Source organism: Chenopodium quinoa, unplaced genomic scaffold, assembly GCF_001683475.1.
Source record: "Chenopodium quinoa cultivar QQ74 unplaced genomic scaffold, ASM168347v1, whole genome shotgun sequence".
Classification (NCBI taxonomy): domain Eukaryota; kingdom Viridiplantae; phylum Streptophyta; class Magnoliopsida; order Caryophyllales; family Amaranthaceae; genus Chenopodium; species Chenopodium quinoa.
The window spans coordinates 4940919-4966401 of record NW_018742418.1 but is presented as its reverse complement, the minus strand read 5'-3'; the positions used below and the strand labels follow the sequence as shown (position 1 = coordinate 4966401).

Sequence of the window (25483 nt, the reverse complement as noted above, 5' to 3'; positions counted from 1 at the left end):
TTGAACCCACTTGTGAGTATCTCATATTAGAGAAAGTGGAGAAATATTTCCACTTTATATATAAGCTATTAGAGGAGTTTCTCCTACTATCACCAATTGATTTTAGTATGAAACCTCTTTTAACCTTGGTCGTGGGCCAAAACTTCCTCCTCTTTGTTACTCTTAATGATTATAGTTATTGCTACACCTCACATCTATCATGCAAATGTAGAGACATATACTACTCCATATCGAGTAACGGCTGTATGATTTTGATGGTTGCTATGAGATTTTTTTTTCCCCATTTGTGTAGATCGATCAATAAACTAATAATGATTACTTGCAATCCATATAATAATAGGGTACTGAGTAATTATGTAGTTGAATGTTAAATCTCAATGGTTAATATAATAATGGCTATTCTGAGTTTTCTCACTATAATTATTTAAAGTATAAACCCTCATATTTATAATAATTCAACACCATATCAAATTATAACAAAAAAAAAAAAAAAAAAAAGTTCCCATTGCTTAGCCATCTCAAAAGTAAATCAGCTAAGTTATAAGAAATTTACGAGTTTTTCATCTTTACGAATTTTTCGCTTCTCCAATAAGGAATTATTTTGCTACATATAACGTTTGTCAAACTCATAAAAGTATATAGTTTCAGAAAAGATAATATCTTTTTACATGTTTGATTAACTAAAAATTTATATTAGCAAATCAATAAAGCAACAACGACAAGCTGTTATTTTTTTGATACATAAAAGTAACTGATGTAAAGTGTAGAATTGCATATGATAATGTATGCACATTTTTTTTTACATTTTATGGATGTCTTTGGAGACAAAACTATAGTGTGTCTAGGATGATGCTCCAACTTGTTACATGAATTATACATTGTGATATTGTATTAATTTGAGTTCTAAAATATTATGTATGGAGTATTAAAATTAAATATACTTCGTATATAAAACAAAATACAATATAAATACACCCCAATATATTGTAGTAAAAGTTAATTTAAATGTACAGAGTACTAGAGTTGAGAGTTAAAAAAAGATGGTAAGACTCTTTTCACTTATTTTATGGTGCTAAAGTGTTTAAACTCTATAATAAGCATTGTCCTGGAAACGAGAGCTAGGGTGCAGCGGAAGAGAATCGCCCTAGTCTACTGATACCATGAAAGAATACTTTCCGTGAATTGCTTCCTCATTGCTCAACCATATTTATACAAACATACATCATATCATCTAGGCATAATCCTAGACTAATATCAAGGAAACAATATTAAACATATCCTATAAACTAGGAAACAAACTATACAGTTTGACTAAGCTAATTATTTACATAATTATCTTAACAGTATCATCATCCAGAATGTTCATATTTAAGAGGATGATAGAGTACAAAATGTAGTATGTAATGCATAATATGTCGAGAGTGTGAGAGATAGCTCAAGTGGTTAAAGCTCTCCTCCCGATTTCAGGTGATTTGAGATTGATTTTCATCTAGCTAGCTGATAATGCTTTCATGCTAGACATTTACGAGTATCTTATATAATAATTAATAACTCATTGATATGTTCAACAACATAAAAAATAATGCACCAATATTTATAATGGCAAATTAATATAGAAATTAATTAAGCAGTAGGTAATATGAAACGTATAGAAAGACAAAACAAACACATTTAAAATTAAAGCTTGTCCATATGCGAAGAAAAAGAGTAATTATGTACATTAATTTATAAGGGGGCCAAGGAAATGATCATAAGAGTATGACATAGTTGTTAATTTTTACTCTGATCACGTAAAACTTAACCATCATGTTTAAAACATTGTAAGCTTTATTACAAGAAAATCAAGTACACCTTCAAATTTTAAATCTTATTAGTTAAATAGTTAGTTCTTTAATTCAATTCCTTAATTCAAACATTGATTTAACCTTTCCAAATCGTACAAGAAGTTGTCATGAATCACGAATTTGAATCATTAGCACAACCAATAAAGGAAACAAGAAATTATTAACCTTACCTTACCTTTTAACCTAAGAGACCAAAAAAAAGAAAAAAAAAACATGTGTTCAAAAATTACAACAATTAAAAAATAAAAATAAAAAAAAATAAATAAATGAATACTTTGCCCGAGTGAAAAGGCAATAATAGGCAATAGTGACATTAATTTATGAATAAGTAAATAGATGTAGAATGCGACAAACAAGGAGGCCGGCTATTGTCGGCCGGTCAATCAGGGAGATGCAAGAGAATTTTTTTTTTTTTTTTTTTTTTGTTTAGCTCCAAAATTATAGGACCATATATATATAATTTGAATGCAATAATTTGATTCGGGGTAACATTTTTTAAAATTATTGAAATACTACCTTCGTTTTTTTTAGTTGAAACGTTTTGACTTTATCACTTTTTATATATTTTTTTTTACCGTATTTTGTGTTTTACACGTAATGAAAAATATAGTCATTTGAGATTTTGTTTGATTCGGTGCGATATATATATTCAAAATGTCAACTTTTCATAAATTTGCTTATAATAGTTGAAGTTATGCATTGACAAGCGTGACTAAAGAAACGTGTTGATTAAAAAGAAACGGAGAAAGTAACTATTAAGAGATTAAGACACATGAATTGATTTAATATAAAATTAAAAAATTCCCCTCAAAACTAAACTATAAATAATTCAGAACTGACTAATTAGAGTGAGTATAAGTAGTAAAACTGTTGTTAAATCTAACCCGACTTGAGTTATTACAAGCATAACCATTCCTAAAACAAAATTAACCCCTTATTGATGTGACCTCAATGCAAAATTATCTTTAATTGATTTTGATTTGACCCAAATTGACTTGATTAACCCCTTATTGACTTTTGAGAGTATATCAACTTCTAATACTAGTAATTTGATTAATCTTGGTTGAATGATAATTTAAAATTTCAAACTCAATAAAATTGAACTCAAATAGGAACGGTAGCAGAATTACCTCAAGTTTGAGATTAGTTAGACAATCAAATTATTGTATGTTTACTTCATTTGACTTGTTAGATTTTGACGTCACTTGACTTGTTAGATGTTTCACTTTGATAAGTATGTTTGTCAATACATAACATTAACCATTAATGATAATCTAGGTTAAAATCCCGTGCAATGCACGGTTGTTAAATATTTTTGACAATAATATTACAAAATATAAAGTATATAAAAGATATATTGAAATATTTCATTTGGGTATATATGAAATATGATTGTCAAACTGGAAAGAAAATATCATACGGTATAATTAGTTTATGTAAAGAATTTGCAAAAAAAAAAAAGGGGAAAAAAAGGCGGGAAAATTTTTCACAAGGTAATGACAAGTGTCATTGGTTATTCGATTTTAGTATAAGTTAATAGATTCGGTGAATAATTTTGGCAAAATATTGAAGATATTAGATCCTGTTATGTTCACGTCATTTTCATTTTACTTTGGAAAAACTACTCCAAGAATTAATGAAACAAGTAAGCTTAATTTATTATTTCGGATAAGAGTTAAAAGACTACCCTATAATTTATTAAATTCAAATTATTAAATATCATGCGAATAAAATACACCCTTAATTATCCAAAGAGTTAAATGCAAAGGGAAGAATATTATGAGCATAAAATATTTGCAAAAATCAAATAAAAAAGACTGAAAAAGGCAGAATATGTAATAAAAAAAACTTGGTATAGTTTAAAAATATTCCTTTCCATTTACTAAGGTTTTAGACAATAGAATAAGCATATTCTGAGCTAAAACAAGCACACCCTTTCCCTCCTCTCACTTTCTCTCTCTATATCTTCTTCTTTCTCTCTCCTCTTCAACTGATCAATCTCACCTCAGATTTAACACCATTAATTTCATCAAATTTAGATCACAAGAACCCTAATTTCTATTTTTATTGGTGGGTTTTTTATTTTTTAATTTTTTCAGATAAGTTTTATCTAGTTAATTAGCTCGTTTATGAAGCCTCCTTGGCCGCGTCCGCTTTTTTTGGGTAATTAATCTTCATAACCCTAATTTTTCGGTTGTTTGAGATAAGAATTTGCCCAAATTTCTGATTTTTGATTTGGGTATTTACGGAAACTTTGCAATCCCGCGATTTTGCATTGCCACTTTCGTTGGCTATTTTTAATTTATGGGTTATTTAACAACCGGAAGAAATTCAAATTTATATCACTTTTTGGGAATTATTTTTTTGTATGATTTTTTTTCCAGAAATTGTAAGCTTCCTCTGTTCATTTCTAAGATCTTGGCGGTTATAGGGCTGATTATTTCGCCTTTTAATGATATGAAACCAGATGTTTGATGGAATACCTGAAAGAAATTCTTTTTTAAATTTTAATTTTTTTCTTTCTGAAAATGATTTCAGTTTGATCTTATTGGTTTATAACATATTACAAATCTTCATTTATTTCAATCATTGAAAATTTCCCATTTTACAGAATAACCATCAAATTTTTTATCTTTCAAATGTTAAAAGTTAGATTAAGATTAATGGGTTCTGTTTTTTAATCATTCTGAGCCTGTTAGAGCTTCTTATGTAAAAAAAAAAAAAAAATGGGTGCTTTTTAAATTTTGTATATTTATTTTGGACTATGAAGGTTTGTTAATTTCTCTTATACCCATCTGCATCAATTTGTTTACTTATTGGTTAATTGATTTTTTTTCCAGACTGCAGATATAGAGTTAGGCAATAGAGAACAGTTGGAAAGTATGGAAATTGCAGAGTTAGAAGAAAACCTGTTTGCAATTAGTGATGCCAAGGTTTGTTCTTTTCTTTGTATGAAACCTCTAACATTGAGCTTTCATTATCGTATTATTGAATTCCTGCTGTAATAGAGTCCTGTTCCACATTTCTAAATTAATTGTGGTAGAACCTTGGATAGGTGTGGAGGTATTTTTTTTGGCTGCAGTGTTTTTTCTTTTCTTTTCTTTTTGGTTAAATTGGCAGCAGTTATTGTTGTGGTGTGGAGGTATTTGAGATTATTGTTGTGGTGAATAGTTAGAGTTACTGTCTTGCCGGATTTACATCAAATGGTTGCGCTTTGCTGCATCATATGTTAGTAGTGGTGCCTCAAATGGTTGGGTGATGGTTGTGGCGGTTGAAAAGTGTAAAGATTGGTACCTCTGCGGACTCCCGCAGAAAAACCAATTAGTTTTTGGACCTGTTCTTAATATACTGATTAGTTTATTTTGTGCTGCTTAATAATTGTGTCTGAAGATGCTGATTATATATAGTATGATGTTTTTTTTTTTTTTTTTTTTTTTTTTTTTTTTTTTTTTTTTCTCGTGTTAGATGGGATTGGTGAACGGACCAGTTGGCTGTATGAATTACTCCCATCTCTTTTGGAGTTTGAAAAAAGTTGATGAAAATGGAGATTATATCATGTTATCATGTAGTTTGACATTTATTTTGCTTACCTTTTACCCTGTCCATGTTTATTGTACGTGAGTAGTATCGTTTCTTTTTTTTTTTAGTTCAAATAGAATTATGATCAATAAAGCTAGAAACAGTGTCTTATTTTTGAAAAATTACTCTGTATATGTTGAAGTTGGGGTGCTGTGATAGTGTGATGTTACGTTACTTTTTGCACTTGATTTACTTGATACATGCATCCAGCGAATTGAGGGTCTCTGCCGGATTTATTTTGTATGAAACTTCTGGTGGCTTTCATTAATAAATTTTATTTCTTTTGCAGTTACATGGAGGAATGTGCAAGCTTTTTTCCAATATATACTGTAAAGTGTTGAATATCTTTCCTGCTCTAGAAGCAGCACGCCCACGAAGTAGGCCAGGAATCCAGGCATTATGTTCTCTGCACGTAGCACTTGAGAAGGCCAGAAATCTATTACAACATTGCTCAGAGTGTAGCAAACTTTACCTGGTATTTTTACAAATTTCAGAAATTCAGAAATAATAATTGCATCATGAACCTTTATATTTACTGCCTCGGGTTTACATAATACCTTTAATACCTACCTGTTACATTCCTACTCTGTATTTTTGTCCTCTTGTCCTTTACGGCTTGAGTGTATCGCGTAGTGATGTCGTAAGGCACAAGGGCCCGAGGAAATCATCATTTTTCATGATGGCATCCAACATTACTCCATAAATTATAATTCTAATGATGAATATTCTGTTTGTGTGTTCCAGGCTATTACTGGAGATTCTATTGTTTTGAAGTTTGAAAAGATGAAATCTGCGCTTGTAGACAGTCTTAAACGGGTTGAAGATATTGTTCCACAATCAATTGGTTGTCAGGTTGGTCCTTTGTTTTAAATTGTATTGTCTAGTTTTCTCATGCTGTTTTGCATTGTAATTTACATTGGGTGTATATTTCTGCATCACCTAGTGAAACAACTTTCTTATCCTTCTTGCTTTGGGATATTCTTACCGTGGAGAGTTTTTGTCGATATTTAGTCAGTGATTGTGATAAAACTCCTTGCAAAAACCTTTTATTTGAGTGATCTTCATCAAGTGTTTTTAGGCACTACTGTCATTCCTTTATACGAAGTATTTAGCATTTAATGTCAACACCTACTTGTGGATTTATTGTTTATCATATTGGTATTCTAAATGTGGGTGTGTAATGTTCTATACTTGTTAGGTATTCTGAAGCATCAAGTGTAGTCCAATTAGAAGAGCAACATTCATAGCAACTATGCTCTTGCTAATCTCTGGTCCTTTGTTTACCCAAATGCCAGGCCTATAGTTTTGTACAGGCTTTTGAAAAAGTTGCTCTAGTTAAAGTTATTGATTTCACTACTCAATAACCTTTCAGCATTAATTGTTTCTTCTGTACAGCTTGATCCCTCTGATGTCCTGTACTTCTGGGGCCTAACTGATCCTCTTTGTTGTGAAAAGTGTTCTAAGTGATGTTTATGTTTATTTCGAGAATATTTGTTTTGTAATATTTAAATATTGTTTTATCTTTTGCTCTTGCCTGCTGCAGGTTCAAGAGATTGTTAGTGAACTGGAGGAGACTGCTTTTACCCTTGATCCGTCAGAGAAACAAATTGGTGACGACATAATTGTGTTGCTTCAGCAGGGTAGAAAATTTGATGACAGTTTTAGTGACAATAGTGAGCTTGAGTGTTTCCACCAAGCTGCATCTAAACTTGGCATAACTTCTTCAAGGGCTGCTCTTGCTGAAAGAAGGTCTCTCAAGAAACTCATAGAGAAAGCTCGAATGGAGGAAGATAAACGAAAAGAATCAATTGTAGCTTACCTTTTATTTCTGATGCGGAAGTATTCTAAGTTGTTCAGAAGTGACCTAGGTGATGATCAAGATTCCCAAGGTTCTGGACCCTGTTCACCCACTGTTCAAGGATCTTCTGAGGATGGTCTTGGTGCTTGTAATGGGAGGGCATTTGACCGTCAACTATCAAAAATTGTTTCGTTTAACTTTAGGCCCTCGTTTTCGTTTAGGACAAATAGGAGAACTGAGCACATACCCATTCCACCAGAAGAACTCAGATGTCCAATCTCATTGCAACTCATGTATGACCCAGTTATCATTGCTTCTGGACAGACATATGAAAGAATTTGCATTGAAAAATGGTTCAGTGATGGGCATAACACATGCCCAAAGTCCCAGCAACAGCTTGCTCATCGTTGTGTAACTCCTAATTATTGTGTGAAGGGTCTTATTGCTAGCTGGTGTGAGCAGAATGGGATTCCTATTCCTGGTGGGCCACCCGACACTCTTGATCTCAACTATTGGAGGCTTGCATTGTCGGATTGTGAGTCAGCACGGTGTAGGTCTGAGGATAGCAGCAACTCAGGCAACCTGAAAGGGGTTAAGGTTGTTCCCTTGGAAAGTGGCATTATTGAAGAGATCGAAGGGAATGAAGGTGAAAGTTGTTCTTGCGAGCAGGAAGAGAGTAATGAAAATGTTATTGGTATATGTGAGAACTTTTTGACTGTTCTACAAGGGGAAGATGACTTGAGAACCAAGCTAAAAGTAGTTGAGCATATAAGACGGTTGTTAAAAGATGATGATGAAGCAAGGATGTTCATGGGTGCTCATGGGTTTGTTGAAGTGCTTGTAGGATTTCTAAAGTCTGCACTTGGTGAACGGAACGATTTGGCGTTGGAAGATGGGGCAATGGCACTCTTCAACCTTGCTGTTAATAACAACAGGTGTGTCTGCTTTGCTAATTTCTACATGAACTTGGAACAGTTAGATATTTAAATACTGAGTTGGGTTATCTTGAATGTTTTCCGTTGGATGGCCTTTTGAACTTCTTTTCAGGATTAGTGAAATATTGATAGTTGCGGTACATAAAATAATTTCTTATACTTCCGGTATCTTAGAGATTCTATAGATTGTGCTTTGCAATTAAGTTGAATTTAATGATTGCCATAATAATATTCACATGAGTCGTCATTTAACGATGTCCTATCCAGTCAAGAATTTGGAATTTTACTAGGCTGTTACTGCAGTATTGAGATGGGCTGATCTTGGGTGCTTTGGAAATCCCATTTTATGGACTTTTTGAATATCAATCCATCTCTAGCTTTAGTAGACCTCAGAGGATGTATAAACTATGAAGTACGTTATTTGATTTATCTTGGATTCCTACATAACAAATCATGCATGCTATACCTGTTGAGCTTCTGTAAGCTTGCATACTTGAAATTCATCGTTATTGAAAGCTTAAATCCCTCTCATTTTTTCCCTCTTGAAAAGTTGGTGTTGGCTTTGAAAAGAAAACAAGAAAAAGCCACTGGACATTCTTAGATTTGTATCTTTAGGATAAATGCTTTAGGCTTGTTAGCCATGAAGTTTCAGTTTGAAAGGTTAAGATGATGGGGGAGGATTGCACCATACACCAAAGCACCTGATAGATATTCTAATTTTATGTCAGAATTTTTTGAAACATGCTCTTATAAGAGTGTTATTCCATTGTTGAATCTTGCTCATGAATTTGTTTCTCTTTTGTTACAGAAACAAGGAATTAATGTTAGCCGCAGGGGTTGTCCCTCTGCTAGAGGAGATGATTTCTGATCCTGGTTCTTATGGATTAGCAGCTGCCCTCTTTCTAAATCTTTCATGCCTTGATGAAGCAAAACCAGTGATAGGCTCGAGCAAGGGAGTCTCCTTTCTAATCAGGCTTCTTGTTGGCAAATGCGAACCACAGTGGAAGCTCGATGCCCTTCATGCTCTTTTTAATATTTCTGCTTGCCCATCCAATATTCCTAACCTCCTTCAATCTGGTATTATCAATGGTCTACTACTTCTTTTGGTTGAGCCCAGAGATCAGACATGGACCGAAAAGTCCATTGCGGTTCTCATAAACTTGGCATCAAATAATACAGCTAAAGAAGCCGTTACATCAGCCCCTGGTCTTGTTGGTGCACTCGCATCAATTATGGACATGGGTGAGCCTATTGAGCAGGAACAAGCTGTGTCATGTCTGTTGCTTCTTTGCAATGGGAATGATAAATGCTGTCAAATGGTGCTACAAGAAGGGGTAATTCCGACCTTGGTGTCTATCCAAGTCAACGGGACAGTTCGAGGCAGAGAGAAAGCTCAAAAACTTCTGATGCTATTTCGAGAGCAGAGACAGCGGGATTCTTCTCCTCAAAGAGTACATAGGTCTCCTTCTGTGAGGGAATTCACAGCTCAAGTCCAGCCCCCAGAGCCGAAGCCCCTAAGCAAATCAAATAGTGAAAAGGTACTGCCAGTTCTTGAAACAAAGCCCCTTGGTAAAGCAGTTTCGCGAAAGAAACTGGGCAAGACATTTAGTTTCTTTGGGAAAAGAAAGAATTTCTCTGGACCTCAGTGTTAGCAAAAGCCAGGAATCTCACACTTTCGCCACTCTTCATCCTCGAATGATGTAAATTCATCTTGTATCTTCTTATACTCTTCCCTTGCCCAATTCTTATGGGCAGCTCCCATTTTTGAGTCTTCTAAACAGAAGAAGAGATGTACAGCTCCCCGCCAATGTAATTTACACATGGATGATCTTTTTCCTTTTGCCTTTCGTTGGTCGCAAGGGCAGAGTTTCATACAGTATTATGGTAGTTTTGCATTAGAAGAGCCCTAGGTCCTTGGATGAAGCAATTGAGTGTTTGAGTCACTCTATTTAAGTAAATATCATGCAGTTTCAAATGGTTTTTGGCGTTAAAACTCAATTTTACTCTAGATAATTAGACATGAATCAGTAATCACCTCCTCTGCTCGCGGTAATGGTTCCTTCCTTTCGCCATTATGCAAGAACTACAGCAATACTGTCCATGGTTCAGATTGTATGTATGATTCTTTCCTTTTGCAGTCATGCGAGTTCTACAGAAATACTGTCCATGGTTCAGATTGTATGTATGTTGATCGATTTTGTTTGATTGGTTTATAGATTCAGAATAGATAATGAACTTGCGTGACATGCATCAATAACTCAAATTTCGATTCAAACACGAGTACTATTAGGTGCAGTTCTTTGTAATAAACACTTTCGTTCAGTGCAAACATGGTTATTATTTATACTCCATGGTACGGAGTATATATGAACATTAAGTTTATAAATTACTCCGTAACAAATTAACATGAACTTTATATTTGTGGATAATAATGGAATAAGAAAGTGAAAAAAAATAGACATTGCAGCCAAAGAAGCAATATATTACGCGGTAGACCAATGACTTCATCTTTGAAATAGCTTGAAAAATTGTCATCACCTTGTTAAATATAGTACTGATTATTTTGGTTGATAATTTCAGGGTACAACTATATAAATCTAATTAATTAAGCATGGGATGACCCAACTACTCATGATAAAGGATCATTTTGTCAAATCATGTCTAATCATTGACGTTAAGGAACTAGAGGACTAGAACAATATTATGATTGATTTATCATTGTTTAACATAAATATATGCGAAGAAATGCTAAGTTGTTAACAATTAAAGCTGTCATCAAAACCTATTGGTATCCTGCTAAATCTTTGTATGACAATGTGTAACATATCCAATCCATTGTTCATCATAGTAAGCAACCTATTTAACACAATTAAATCACTTTTGTAGATGTCGTATGATTTTTATGTTATACGTGTCAAATCGTGACTCCTATATTACGGATATATTTATCTTTCTTTGTGATCAGTAATTTTTATTTCACCCTAAATACAATTTTTATGTTCGATCGACTAGCTCCTCCCATACATGGTGTATCTTTCTAACTTCACCATTATATTTTAGGGGGTGAAGCTCGTAGCTACTATACGTACAATCTATCACAAATCTATCATCATCTCTATTATGTGTATGAAGCTCTACGCCGCGACATGGTTGATTTCGGAGTTTCCCAACCAAAGTCAAAGATTTCCAACAAAGGATGATCATCTGTCTTATTCCCCGTCTTAATATCATGTCTTGTTTTCTGAGTTTCTTGATGATTATCGAGTTTCGCCTTATCTTTGTTCTTGTGATCTTTAGTAGCTTTATAATTCTTGATACCTTTTTCATCAACTCCTTGTGACTTCTCTTCAATTCTTATGTTTTCCTTCTTCCCTTTCTTCGACGCTTCCTTGTTACCAACTTGTTGGGACGAGTCTAGAATTTAAATTATAAAAAGAACAATTAAATAAATGAAATATCAATATAGTACGCCTTTGTTTCATATTAATTGTAACAAAGGATTTTTAATGAAATGGATGTAGTAATTATTATTTCGTATTTTTTCCAATAAATTCTTTACTACAAAAATTGTAAATTATAAAGGGGGAACGAGTGTATTAATGATGTTGATGTACCTTTATTATTTTCGCTAGTGGCACCAACTGTATGAACATTATCTCCCGTGTTCACAACATCTTGCGTAGATGATGGTAACACTTTGTTTTGGTTACTTTGATTGCTATCGCTGTTTGTATCAACCTCGATTTCCTTCTCCTTTGCGCCCTCCCAAATTACACATACAATTGTAAGAAACATTAACCATGTTATAGCATATACGACGACTTAGTATAGGAAGGTAAATTTGTACAATACCTCGGGCAAATCTCTCATGGCATACGACTCAAACTCCTTAGGAAGATTCTCTACCTTACCAACCAAGTAATCAATCTTGTCAAAAGCATGTTGCAATCGAGTCTCTAACATTTTCTCTATCGATAGGATAAGGTCATCAACAATGAAAAGGATCGCGAGCCATGGATATAGAACCATATAGACCAAGGGCCGACTAACCATCTTCGAACCTACCTTGGTTAGTCGCCTTGTAACCGAACCTACAGGTCCATCGAGCTCAGTTGCTTTCTTATAGAGGCTTAAGGCTTTGGCTAGCATAGACGCTCCACATGCTTGTAAAGGGCCACGTCTAGAGGCCATCGAGGCATATGGCATATCGATCCTAAAATTATTATTTGCATCATTATATTTTTACATTCATTTGCAAAACAATAATGACTTAATGAGAAACCTAATATTACTGGAATCTAAAATTACATGTTTCTTTTGTCAAGCTTCTTAACACAAACTTAACATTGGAAACTAGTACAAATGTAAGTTCTTTAAAAGAAAAAAATTAATCTAACCTTACTTTAAGACCGTCTCATGCATACAAGAATCGAGACTTTTCCATTTTTGCTATTTGAAATATTGCTAATTGAATGTTAATTAACAGCAAAATTATTACACATACAATAAGTTAAAACAACCAACTAATTTTGTAACGAGTTCGATTACATATTACACACCCAAAGCAAATTCTTTGTTGTTAAAATGAATACTGAATTACACGATGATTAACCACAGTTTGGCATAATTCTAATTAGTATTCATATTCAAAATGACAATAATATTTCGTCTATTCAATATTAAATCCTATAGGAAGTATCATGTATGGGATTTAAAATTTGCAAGAATAGTAGGGGTTCTTAAGAATATATTATAGACTTCGTACTTGTATTAGTTGTATATGAGATTACCATGAAAATGATTTAAAAAACAGTAATCTCACTTACGTACCTTAATAATTGTGTTTGACAAATCCCAACAAAGAGGATGAGAAAATGCAAGATAATCTTGCAAAATAATTGAATTAGTTTGAGCCTCATTTTTTCTCTCTAAATTTTGGGATGCAACACGCATGCAATTTTTGAGGATAAATGAACGTTGTTATTATTTGGACGCTTAACTCGGAAACGAATGGTTTCTCATCATCTAAAAACAATGGTAATATAGAACATATGCAACTTTTGAGCCTTCTTATGAAAAAATGTTGTGCAAGTTATAATCCATTAATTGTCAAGTAATCATGAATTAAAGGACCATATACTACTTTAAGTGCAACAATTTTTGTTTTGTTTAGCACAATTTATCAAAATCGATAAACTATTTTAAACTCTAAATAACTAAAAATCCCAACAAATTCACGTGTGAATCTAATTTTCTATTAAAATTTGGGTCACATTAACCAATTATATGTCAACACCCTCCCACATTTTACTCTAAGAGAACATTACAATGATAGCATCATAGCATAAACATGTTTTGAGGAGGCACATCTTATACTTGATTAACATACTTTATAAGATATTGCCATGTTTTGGTCTTTTGAACATTGATAAACACTTTCAGACTTGTGTAAGTTAGTGACATTGCACTAAGAAACTCATTGACCCATTTCTTATGCTTCTAATAGTATATAAATATATCATCCCTAAACTTGTTGAGTAATAGTTAATACAATTTCTCATTATATTTGATCAAAAACTAATTGACAAAACCAAGCATCATTACACAAATACTCATAATTTGGTTCAAGCTTAAATTATACCGACTTCACTTTTGGTCAAACTGTTTGACACAAGACCTACTTCTCAAAATACTCCCTCCGTGTTTACATAAATGAAAAGTTTTGACTTTTACGGAGTTTTTAAATGGTTGGTTTAATTTATTAAAATAATAAGTAGTGGGTATAAATTTAAAGAAAAAAAAGAAAGTAAGGGGTTTTATGGAGACCATTAATCATTAGAATATTATTAAAAAATAAAGAGAATATTATTAAAAAATATAAAGAAATTACTAAAAAAAATTAAACGTAAAACAATGCTCCAAATATTTTAAACACGAAAGGAGTATAAAGCTTTAGCAATTATAAAATCTAAATGTTTGAATGTTTCTCAGCCAATCATTATAAACATTAGCCCAATTGGTTAACCATCCTCTCTTTTGGGTTTTCAATTGATATAATCCAACAACAAACAAACAAACAAAAAAAAAAAAAAAAAAAAAAAAAAAAATAAAAAAACCGAGGTTTGTCCGAGTGACAAGAACTCAACGGGTCAATTTCAATCTCCATCTCTTCTTTTTCGCTCTAAATATTCCCAAAACTTTCCAGTTCTCAACCAGCAAACGATGCTCCAAAGTCCAAACCAGCAGTTGAAAATGGCTAAACAAAGGACAATGGAATTTGATTCTTTCTCCTTTTCATGGGTAATTTCTCTTAAAGTTTCTCTTTTTTAATCAATTCCGAATTCCCCAAAAAATTTAAATTGTTCTGTAAAATTTAGAATTTGTTCATTTTCCCACACCCCAATTGATGATTTGTGAAGAATTAAATGCCCAATATCGACACTAATCAACTGCAAATTATTCGTATGTTTTTTTTTTTCCTCATCTGGGTTTTCTGGGGTTTAATTCTTTCTTAATATAGTAATATATAAATTCTATTTTTGTTTGAATTGGATGTGTTTTTTTTTTTGGTACGTATATTTAAGATTATAGCAGTATAGTGTATTTGTTTGCTTAAATTATTTGTTGTGTGTTGTGTTAATTTTTAGCATTTAGATTGTACATTTGTTATGAATATCATATTTGTCAAGTTTCACATATATTGTAGAATGTAGGGAGAAAAGTTCAGTACCGTCATGGATTATGGTCCTTATGGAGATGGATAAGCTCATTTAACTACCTTTTCTTGTGCCGGAGGGCAGGCGGTGGTTGATTGTGGTAGCATTTGAATTTTGGAATGATGTTCAGTGAGTTTATAATCAAGGTGAACAAAATTTGGATGTTTATCTTAAATATCTGACTAATTTTGGAATAAGTATTTTGATTAGTTGGTCATAATTTTATGAAATGTATGAATTGAGTTGCATGTAAGCTTGTTGTAAGATATGCTGACAATAAAATCTATGTAGCTAGGAGATTGTGAAATTAGCAAGACATCTGGTCATCTGTTGGTTGGTTGAGGTTGAGGGAAAATCTAAGAAGTTGATTTGGGCATTGATTTTGCTGTATTAGTGATAATACGAGTATTATGCAAGAATACTTTTGAACTTCATCGCAAAGCATTATCTATTTATCTCCGAAGTTTATGAAGGCAGGCATCATGCTAGTAGAATCCAATTTGTTGATGCCTGGGGATTAGAGCCATAACATATTCCCATTGCATTTTTGTTTAGCTCTTGGATGAACACTACTTTGTTAGATTACAATGTGTTTAATCAAAATCTCTCTAGTATCATGTTAGGCTCGTTCAATTTGTCAAATACAACAAGCTCCTTAGTTTGTGAAGGGGAAGTTCTGAGATTGTAGGGCTATCTGATCTACCATCGTGTTGATGTATCTTCATGTTCTGTTAATCTACTCTGAGTCAAAACTGAAATTTTTATTCATTCATCTCTTGCACTACCAACAACCTAACAAGTCACACAAGGAAAAAAAAAACTTTATTTACATGGGATGTTGTATTACTTTGAGTTAGCAGTTGTATATATTGGCTATTGACATGATAATTCCATGCATTTCCTCCAGGTATACCTGGAGATGGCAGTTGTTTGTTTCGAGCTGTGGTTCAGGGTTCCTGTCTTCTAAAAGGGATGCTGACTCCAAGTGAGAGCCTTCAAAAGAAACTCGCAGATGAACTTAGAGACAAGGTAAGTGAGAATTTATTAATTACAAGGTCTCGTGGACTGATTAATGATTATCAACATTTGTTTTGGCTTATTGAATTTAGTATTTTTTTTTTGTATGTTGATACTTGATAGGGCAGTATCTTGTTCGTGTAGCTTTTTTTGACCTTCTCTTAGCTAAATATTCTGTTTGCCTCTTACAGGTTGTGGATGAATTGATCAAGAGACGCAAAGATACTGAATGGTAATTGCCATTGAAGACCATGCTCTAAGTTATATAAATCATTCAGTCTCTATTATAGTAATTGTATTATGTACCATGAAATCATAGGAAATTATTCTGCTTCTTTCCATCACCATTTTTTCTGTAAATTATTGTTCAGGTATCTGAAGGATAAATTTGACAGATATATCTGTCAGATGAGAAAATCCTATGTTTGGGGAGGAGAACCTGAGCTTCTCATGGCCTCACATGTTCTGAAGTAAGTGAAAGTTTTCTAATACCGTTCACATAGTATAATACTAAATGCATTTTTTTCATCTTTGTTTGTTAAAGTTTGAGCTCATTTTCGAAGAAAAATCTTTCTTTAGCATCATCAATATAGACACCCAAACTATCCTGATTTTAGAATATGTGCAAATTTAGGCTTCATTCTTTTCACCCAAAACCCCTTATTTGAACTTTATTGAGTCTATTAACCTCATTTGAACATGTTTCTCAAAAAAAAAAAAAAAAAACCTCATTTGAAGATTTCCCAAGTATAATTTTGTTGCGAGGTGAACTTGAGTAGCCCTCGTGTGAATTTCTCTAAATTTATTGAACCCGATTTTACTTGAATAGTTGAACATACTCTCTAAAACTTATTTTTGTGGGGAGGAAAGAGCAAAGCTTAATGTAGAAAAATTTGGAGCAATTAGCTAGTAATTTGTCCTTGTAAAGGCTTGATAACATTAGCATTAATAATTTCTATGCTGTTTTGACAATTTTCATACCTTTGTCTTCAGGATGCCCATCACCGTCTACATGCTTGAAAAGAAATCCAGTAACCTTAAAATTATAGCAGAATATGGACAAGAGTATGGTACGCAGAACTCAATTTGCGTTCTTTACCATGGGTATGGCCATTATGATGCATTGAAGAGCAATCCTTAATGCAATCGGTATGATATCTTATCTGTTTCATCTTTTTGTTAAGAGTAGAAAAGATGATACATACTTGTATTTGGAGTTGCCATTACTCAAACTATCATCTAGAAAGAAGTGCTTAAAAGTGTATCCTTAATTTAGATAATGTTCAAAGTGCCTTCAGATTCATTTCTTCATACTTGATTTGTCTTATTTAGTTATTTCTCTTTTCTTTTTCATTATTCCCCTTGAACCTTGTGGCTTTTCCATGGGTCTATAGAGACAAGGTGGACATACTGTTTTATTGGAACTTGCATGAGTTGCATCTACAGACTGCAATGACTATGGTGTTACCAAGATGATCAAATCCTTTTAATCTGCTTGATACTTTGTACTATACTACTATGCATTTGTAACATGTAAAAATTGCATGGCAACAATCTTTACTGGTGTTTCTTGTATTCATAGTTACTAGTAGGCATGATTGATATTAAACAACTATGCAATGGGTACGAAGGTAGCCCTCTAACGGGGTCAGACAATCTCTACAACGGAGAACTAGCTGTAAGGCAGAGCACAGTTTCAGTGCATCTGCGGTCTGTGCTCTGCCTATTTTGACCTTAGACAAATCTCTATACCGGAAAGCTGTGACGCAGTACACAGTGTCAGAATGCTCATATAGTAATGGGCCAGGATGCTGGTTCGGCCATTGTTATGTACCTGAGATAGCTCATAGGTGTGCTAATTGGCCCAATGTGCTATACACTTCGTATTGGACTTCAAAATACGTAATACTCCTGTATTATTTTACGAGTGTTAATTACTCTCTAATTTTTAGGTAATCCTACCATTCTTGTCAAAAATTTAGAATGGTGATTAACAGAAACAGAGAAATGAGGAAAATAGTCAAATTGTGACTTGCAAAATCACTACTTCCTCCGTTTTTTTTAGTTGATACGTTTTCTTAGTCACGTTTTCCAATGCACAACTTCAACCATTCATATATTTAATTACTGAATAAGAAAACATCTTATTCATGAAGTATAAAAACCACTTGATCAATCACTCATGCATAATAGTATGATATTATCAAGACAATTGATTGTTAAATAAGTACACCATGAATCTTAGTATGGCAACGTTCAACCAATGTCTCCCCAATTGATCAGACTAAGTACACCATGAATCTTAGTACAACGATGAGCAACCAATAACCTCCCAATCGATCAGTTGAGTAGATGGCCGGCGAGCTCCATGAAACTGAGATGAGGCATTCCTATAGCATGGTAGACTGAATGTCTTATAACCATTTTGGTAACTTTCCAAAGGATCTTACGTTTTATGCCTTTTTTCTTTGGTTTAACTGCTGCTGCCCCGTTGTTTCGAGTGCTACTGTTCTGCTGCGTTTCTTGTTTTTTCTGTGTTGCTGCTGCAGATTTGCTAGTCATGGTGGATCACAGTTGTTCCTGAATTTCATGTTTGCATATTGCACATTAATTAATGAACAAATTAGAGGTCATTTTATGCAAAATATGGAAAAACTTGAGGGCATTAACCATAGCATATTAAAGTTCCTAGTATGAATGTATGAAGCAATTAAATGACCGCTACTTAAAGTAGGGCTTTTTGGTTAAAGTGTTAAAAACTCTTTTCATTTCAATTTACCATTCAAATATACCGTATTTTAAACAAAAACCTTGACAATATTGCCTTTTATATAAAAAAAAAGTGTTTTTTTTTTTTTTAAATCTCACAATTAATTTAATTCATGTACTTGGCTTAACCCCTTAGATTACTGTTTGATTATACTAAGTTACATTCCTAAAATTAGATCACAAGTTTTGTCATAACCGAGCATATAAAATAATAAAATGACTAATTTATAGAAGGTAATGTGAAGAAAAATCAGAAAAATGGTAATAAAAACTACTAAAATGAAAGTAATATGAAGAAAATAATAAAATTAAAAGTATAATTTACCGCAATGAATGAAGGTTAAAGGGCCGTAAGTATTTTTCTTCTTCTTAGTTTCTGGATTATATGATCTTCCAATGTTTATGCAATACATATATATGGAGGATGGAATTATAATATAGACTTTTCTTCATGGAATATAATTCATAATTTTTTGTCCTTTCTAATTAATATTGGCAATTTGAGGTTTGCTCGTTACTAGTTGGACTACTATTATGGACGTGTTTATCTCCGTGTGTGACCATTATTTAATTTTATTCATAGTCTTGATTGACTAAGTCATTTAATTTATACAAGTATAATGAAATTGATTCACTTATTCACTTGGAGATTCCCATTAAAATATACTATGATCGTATTATGGAGTATAGTATTAGATTCATCTTAATTATGTATAGTTTTATAATACGAAAAATTAAAATTTTATAATGTTAACCAATGTGTATATATATATATATATATATATATATATATATATATATATATATATATATATATATATATGTGGATAGATTAATAATATAGTTAAAAGTATGTCTTCAAAATTGTGCAAAATGATACAGGCAGTATATCATGAAATAGAGGCAGCATTTTTTTTTGTATATGTATATACTTTAATATTAATTATTCCATTTTAAAATAGTTTACAGATTTTAACTTTTAACACTATTTATTGATGCATTTATATATTGGTAGTCGTGATAAAAGAAACATGTCAGCTTAGAGGTGATAATGAGCCGAGTTGTTCGTGAACAGTTCGAGCTCGACTCGGTCAAAGTTAGGTCAAAACTCAATTCGTGGTGGCTCGGCTTGGGTTTGAGTTCGGCTTGAGATCTAATGATGAGCCGAGCTGAGTTATGCTAAGCTCGGCTCAAAAAGCTTGATTATTCTTTTGTATATAAAAAAATCATGTATATGAACATATTTATATTAATCATAGATATTACACAATGATAAGTTAATATATTCATTTAAAAAAAAAAAAACTCATCACAAAATTAAAAATTTAATAACAGTAAAGAAGACAAGTAAACTAAGGATAATAATAAGTCAAAGTTCGTTATTCCAAACGGTTTTCGAGTTCGGCTCGGTCAATACTTAGTCAAAGCTCGGCTCGATCAAAACTCAACTCTTAAAGTTTTGAGCTCGGCTTGAGTTGGAATAAACTTAAAACAAACATGAGCCGAGCTGACCATAGTTCGAGTTTGATTCGCCCGATTAGCACCCTATGTTAGCTAATTTAAAACAGAGAAATAGAAGTATGCCGTCTAAATTAAACTCTAAATTTCGTTGTCAATGTGATTGTTAGATGGTTGAAGGTAATTGATTATTTTTCATAAGTTAATTTGCTATTAGCCTAAATTTATAGGTAGATCTTCACTCATGTAGTTATTGTCTATATTCCCCTTTCTATCCATATTTGTTTGGCCCAGGCAAAAACGTGTTTACTCCGATTCATATTAAGGTTTGGACCAAATTTTAGTCTTTTTCATTTGTATGAGTGTATGCAAGTGAGGTAAACAATGAATACAAAGAATAATTGTTGAGACGATCAAAATGAAAAAAGAAACAAACAAATAGAGTCAATGGAATACTGGAATATATCATTATCATATATCTAATTTTATTTTATTTTGATTAGCAAATCTATTGCACAACCATCTTGGTCGAGCAGAAATGTAAACTACGCGTTTACATAGATCAATTTTTTTTTGTACAAGTATTTTGGATAAGATTTTTCTTTTCATTTCTTACAAGTTATACATATTATTTCCTAAAATACAAAGTCATCAAAGCTTAAGCTGATGGTTGAGACCCAAGATTATGTTTTATACTCTAACACGAGAGCCCGTTGGGCTTGAAGTGTGGATGCAGCATGGGCCCTCCTCATACCCAGCGCTTAATATTCCACTTAAAGGTGGAGGGTGAATGAGATTCGAACCCGTGACCTCTATGTCACGTTGGCTCCGATATCATGTTAAAGGACCAACTCAACCAAAAACTTAAGCTGATGGTTGAGGCCCAAAATTATGTTTTATACTCTATCAGAGACGTTAGTTTATTAGCGTACAAATGACTTAGTCAAGACTTCTTAGTTGAGTGGAATCATTAACTGAGTCAAGTGGATTAACGCTTCTTAAGTTGTTCTTAAGTGGGTCAGACCCGAATTGGAAAGATATGCATGGGTTAATTTTATTGGACAAGCATGTACAACAAATTTGGAAAGATATATGATGTTGTATGATGACCATGAGCGGTAATAATCGTGATTTAACGTTTATTTTAGAGCAACGTACGTTAAAGGTCGTAAGTAAAGGTGGGCACATATACCGTGTAGACCCACGTATCGTGTCAATGTATTTCGTGCTCAAGTGAATTGTGTGTAGAATGGAACGAGGTATGATTATTATATCATGCTAAATTCTTTAGAAAAAAGTTTGTCTTCAAATTGTGTTGGCCCTTTTAAAATCGAAGTCCATTCACGGCCTAATCCACGTGCCGTTCCAAGCTTGTGAAATTGGCTCGTGTCGAGTCAGCCATTCTCGTACCATGCCTAGCTAGCCTTCGTGCTTGCCTGGCCTATATCCATCTCTTACTTAGCTAGACTAGGTCATAAGAAAAAATTGCCGCATTGTTCTTTTTTAATATTACAATGATACTCATATTAAGAGAAAAATAACATTATTGGGAACCCCTCTAGAACTTAATAATTGACTAACCTCATTGATTAATTAACATCAGTTCTTATCTTCATTTTGTTCGAGAAAAGGTTGTTTTGGGTCATGTTCGGATTCTATATGTTCCTAGTAGATATTAATTTGCAGATATTTTCACAAAAGGCCTTTCACAAGACTTATTTTTAGATTTCAGATCAAGTTTTAATGTACGACCTCCTCCCGCTATGACTGCGGGGGTGTGATAGATATTATATTATGATAATATTTGTCATAGATTTAGGATATATTATGTATATATTTTGTATCTCTATCGTACTAGGTTTCCTAATGTGATTAGTACCTGTCTTGTAAACGCTTATATATTGATCAATAATACACACTCCAATTTGAGGAGTTTTCCTGAAATCTAACACTATCAGTTTATCGTCACTTCAGTACTTCACCAAATAAGAACATTATTTTTCTCAATAACCTTATTTATACGTGGTGAGTAAGCCATCAATAAACCTCAAAATGCTTTATCATGGAAGATTTTGCATGATGTTTTGCCCACCGCTTATTTGCTTCAGTTGAAAGGTACTCCCGTGGATTCACGGTGTGGGTTTTGCCACTGTTTTCCTGAAACTATTTCGCACTTGTTTCGTGAGTGCTCTTTTACCAGAAGGCTATGGGTAGGTGTTCATTTGTGAATCTTAGGTTTTGAGATTTGGTTTTCTAATGTTATTTCCAAGCTCCTTCGGCCTATGGATTGGTCGAGGTTGGACATCTTCTCTAGTTTTCTTTGCTTGTTGCTACCTTGTCTGTGTATGTATCAGATTCAGAAGGTTACTAGGGCTACAGTTGCCTTTGCTCATAGTTTGCGGGTTTTGCCCGTCGTTGATTTTTGCTTTATTTTTGTTTTTAGTTTGGTTTAGTTTTGTTTGTGCTTTGTAAATTCTCTTTGTTAAAAAAAAAAAAAAACAACTATATATATTCTGTTTATATATATTCATTAACTCCATATATGTATTGTAACCTCTGAATTTGTCACACTATGACCAACTACATACGGTGTAATAATAGTGTGACGCATGTGCACAACACATATAAAAATTTGTCTACTTTGTGTTATAATTGTGTGACATCCTTAATTTTGAGGGATAAGGAAAAATTGACTATTGATTAGGGATATATAATATGCATGATTACTCACATGATCAAGAAATCAAACAACACTGACAAGAAAATATACGGACTAATAATAGACGATAAGGTATAATAGATAAAGTCCTAAAAATTACATAAAAAATTGACTTTATTGGAAGACAAAAACAACAATCATACACAATTCAACATACCAAAAAGAACCTTAGTTCCCCTGAAAATTTTCAACAAATTCCATCATATCCTCCTTTATTGAATCCAAATCAATAATTGCAAGATCATTTAATATACTAAGAGCTTGTGCTAACCCTTTCAAGCCTCTGAAGAAGTAATCACGCTTCCTCATACGTCCGCAACCTTGATTTCCTTGACACCCAAGACGGCGGTCTCGGGTGCCATAATTGTAGTCTTCATTATTATCATGTCCATGATTATTATTCGACGAGCTAGAAGAATTATTATCGTATCTTCTCTCCCAATCCATATGAAGCATGTCTTTCATGCACTTGACATGAACCACGGTGCCACGTGTAACGTATGCCCATCCCTTAACTTCCCCTTCATCATTATTATTATTTCCAACTCTCACCATGCTTTGACAATGCAAGCAATCTATGCTTTTAAGCACGGGGAGCAAGGCCGTGTGAGGGAGTTGCATACAACAAGGGTGTAAATAGATAGTATTATGACTAAATATATTATTAGTAGTCAATACATACCTCCACCCTTGTACACTTGTTCCACAAGCGGCACAATTATGTGCCGCTTGTGGTGCTAATATGATACTCTTGTCTAAAACAAAAGGCCCTTGTATGAAAAATGGGTGAGACTTGATTGTAGGGGGAGCGTTGTGACAAGCTTTATGTAAATGAAAGTCGCAATTATTTGTGCATGTATAGCAAGAGCCATACCCCGTTTCCTCACATCCGTCACAGGTGAACACGAATCGATCGCCAAACTCTTTCTCTCTTAGGGAAGGATGTGCGCAGATGTATGCTCCCATTATAGCTAGCTTTGATGTGTTGATCAACCTAACTAGTCAAGATAACAAAAAAAATAAAAAATAAAATAAAATAAAATTAAATGCTAGATTTTTAGTATCGATATGATATTTTTCCAAATTACAATGCATAACTTTTCAAAAAAAAAAAAAAAAAAAAAAAAAAACTCTGTAACATTATTTTTTAGAATCTAGCTACAATAACAACATCGAAGTCTTAATTCAATAATGGGTTAGCTGCATGAAAAATGAACCATCTAATTGGCTGGGGTTAACCAATCCATTTGGATTAGTTTTTTTGGGGAAGGGATGAGATGTGCGGGTGTGTCGTGTGCATGTTTATTTTCATAAAGAAAATTAAAACAAAATAAATGTTTAAACTTGCACATAAACAAGGAATTGAAATGGAAAAATAAAAAATAGGATATACTCGTAATCCGTACAGTATTACTCACCACTAGTTGTATAAAAAAATCTCGTAATAGTTGTTTTCTTCACTTCTTGTCTTACGATATAGAGATTAAATTCGTGCAACGACGAACGTAGTTTCATTGACAAAGTCACAAGGACAAGTCTACTCCAAGTCGTCTAATACTTCTTATAATTTAAATGGGCCCAGCATAATGAGATGTGAGAGTATAAGCGGCCAAATGGGTCAATTACGACCATTGTTATAATTCCTCGAGGCTCATTTATTTCTTTGCATACGGGCTAGTGGAAGGAGTCAAAATACTTCGTATTAAACATATAGTTAAAATGATTTATAATCTAAAGGACTTTTTGTGAAAAAACTACCTAATAGAACTTAAATTTTATGAGAAACTACGACCTAATAAAAAAAATATTGTAAGAAACTACCTAACAAATGGTAAAATGTTGTAAGATACTACCTTTGACCGAATTTCCACCGTTGATTAATTTTACGACGTTGATCCATCTTAAAACACCCCCAAATCCACTGTGAGGGTTGGTTTTCAAGGTGGTAATTAAGGTTATTTTCAGGGCGGTTGGAGGATATTCCGAGTTAGTGAGGGTAGATTAGCGCCTCGGGATGGTGGATTAGGGGTTGAAAGGGTGGTTTAGGTGTGGTGGAGGCAATTTCAAGCAAGTTGTGTTAGTTTTGGAAATGAAAATGGTGGTTTCGATAGTGTTTGGAGGTTGGTCAACGGTGAAAATTCGGTATAGGTAGTATTTTATAACATTTTACCTTTTTTTAGGTAGTTTTTTTACAACATTTTACCTTTATTAGGTAGTTTATTACAACATTTTTTTATTAGGTAGTTTCTCACAAAATCTGAGTTTTATTAGATAATTTTTAACAAAAAGTCCTAATCTAAATTACACTGTTAATGTGATAATAGATCGTTGAAGCTTAGCCTTGTAGGTAATTGAAAATTTTCATAAGTTAAACAATTAACCTAAATTCACAGGTATGTCTTTACCCTTATAATATCATCATGACATTATTTTTCATGGAGTATTTTTAACACACGTAGTCACCTACAAAGTAAGGGACAAAAGGTACATACTCACAGTTAGGGCATGCTTGGATTGAGGGTAATATATTAATGGGGTAATAAAAGTCAAATTTGAAAAAACATAAGTAATTAGAGGTGTTGTTGTAGGAGGTATGATGTATTTCGTGCTCAAGTGAATTGTGTGTAGAATGGAACGAGGTATGATTA

At 33.1% G+C, this 25483-nt stretch overlaps 3 protein-coding genes and 1 long non-coding RNA gene across 6 annotated transcripts; 2 read left to right on the top strand and 2 right to left on the bottom strand.

Annotated features, from left to right (window-relative positions):
- The first annotated feature begins 3654 nt into the window (after positions 1-3654).
- Positions 3655-10149, top strand: LOC110710697 (U-box domain-containing protein 45-like). The gene is made up of 6 exons (XM_021889032.1): positions 3655-4007; positions 4685-4777; positions 5713-5898; positions 6168-6275; positions 6967-8156; positions 8965-10149. The coding sequence occupies exons 2-6, from the start codon at positions 4727-4729 to the stop codon at positions 9806-9808; spliced, it is 2379 nt and encodes a 792-aa protein (XP_021744724.1). The 5' UTR covers positions 3655-4007; positions 4685-4726; the 3' UTR covers positions 9809-10149.
- A 4097-nt stretch (positions 10150-14246) lies between these two features.
- LOC110710676 (OTU domain-containing protein At3g57810-like) lies at positions 14247-17200 on the top strand. 2 transcript variants are annotated; one of them, XM_021889017.1, is made up of 5 exons: positions 14247-14456; positions 15780-15901; positions 16081-16121; positions 16261-16359; positions 16883-17200. In XM_021889017.1, exons 1-5 carry the CDS (start codon positions 14453-14455, stop codon positions 17028-17030), a joined length of 414 nt encoding a protein of 137 aa, XP_021744709.1. In that variant the 5' UTR covers positions 14247-14452; the 3' UTR covers positions 17031-17200. The 2 variants fall into 2 exon arrangements, with proteins under 2 accessions (XP_021744709.1, XP_021744700.1); XM_021889008.1 differs by having other exon boundaries at positions 14247-14618.
- Positions 17201-18061: 861 nt separating this feature from the next.
- Positions 18062-19108, bottom strand: LOC110710691. The gene is made up of 2 exons (XR_002509193.1): positions 18984-19108; positions 18062-18469 (listed from the first exon to the last, which is right to left on the bottom strand). It is a non-coding gene; the product is annotated as an uncharacterized LOC110710691 (long non-coding RNA).
- A 3788-nt stretch (positions 19109-22896) lies between these two features.
- LOC110710659 lies at positions 22897-24401 on the bottom strand. 2 transcript variants are annotated; one of them, XM_021888991.1, is made up of 2 exons: positions 24254-24401; positions 22897-23833 (listed from the first exon to the last, which is right to left on the bottom strand). In XM_021888991.1, the coding sequence occupies exons 1-2, from the start codon at positions 24348-24350 to the stop codon at positions 23004-23006; spliced, it is 927 nt and encodes a 308-aa protein (XP_021744683.1). In that variant the 5' UTR covers positions 24351-24401; the 3' UTR covers positions 22897-23003. The 2 variants fall into 2 exon arrangements, with proteins under 2 accessions (XP_021744683.1, XP_021744691.1); XM_021888999.1 differs by having other exon boundaries at positions 22897-23829.
- Positions 24402-25483: the final 1082 nt, after the last annotated feature.

Bases quoted from the DNA above. Each gene is read 5' to 3' on its own strand.
- LOC110710697 (XM_021889032.1), top strand. From the start codon at position 4,727: ATGGAAATTGCAGAGTTAGAAGAAAACCTGTTTGCAATTAGTGATGCC. The intron at 5,899-6,167 runs GTATTTTTACAA...TGTGTGTTCCAG, and splicing joins AGTGTAGCAAACTTTACCTG to GCTATTACTGGAGATTCTAT. The intron at 8,157-8,964 runs GTGTGTCTGCTT...CTTTTGTTACAG, and splicing joins CTTGCTGTTAATAACAACAG to AAACAAGGAATTAATGTTAG.
- LOC110710676 (XM_021889008.1), top strand. From the start codon at position 14,582: ATGCCCAATATCGACACTAATCAACTGCAAATTATTC. The intron at 15,902-16,080 runs GTAAGTGAGAAT...TGCCTCTTACAG, and splicing joins CAGATGAACTTAGAGACAAG to GTTGTGGATGAATTGATCAA. The intron at 16,122-16,260 runs GTAATTGCCATT...ATTATTGTTCAG, and splicing joins AGACGCAAAGATACTGAATG to GTATCTGAAGGATAAATTTG.
- LOC110710659 (XM_021888991.1), bottom strand. From the start codon at position 24,350: ATGAAACTACGTTCGTCGTTGCACGAATTTAATCTCTATATCGTAAGA. The intron at 23,834-24,253 runs GTGAGTAATACT...TATCTTGACTAG, and splicing joins ATTTTTTTATACAACTAGTG to TTAGGTTGATCAACACATCA.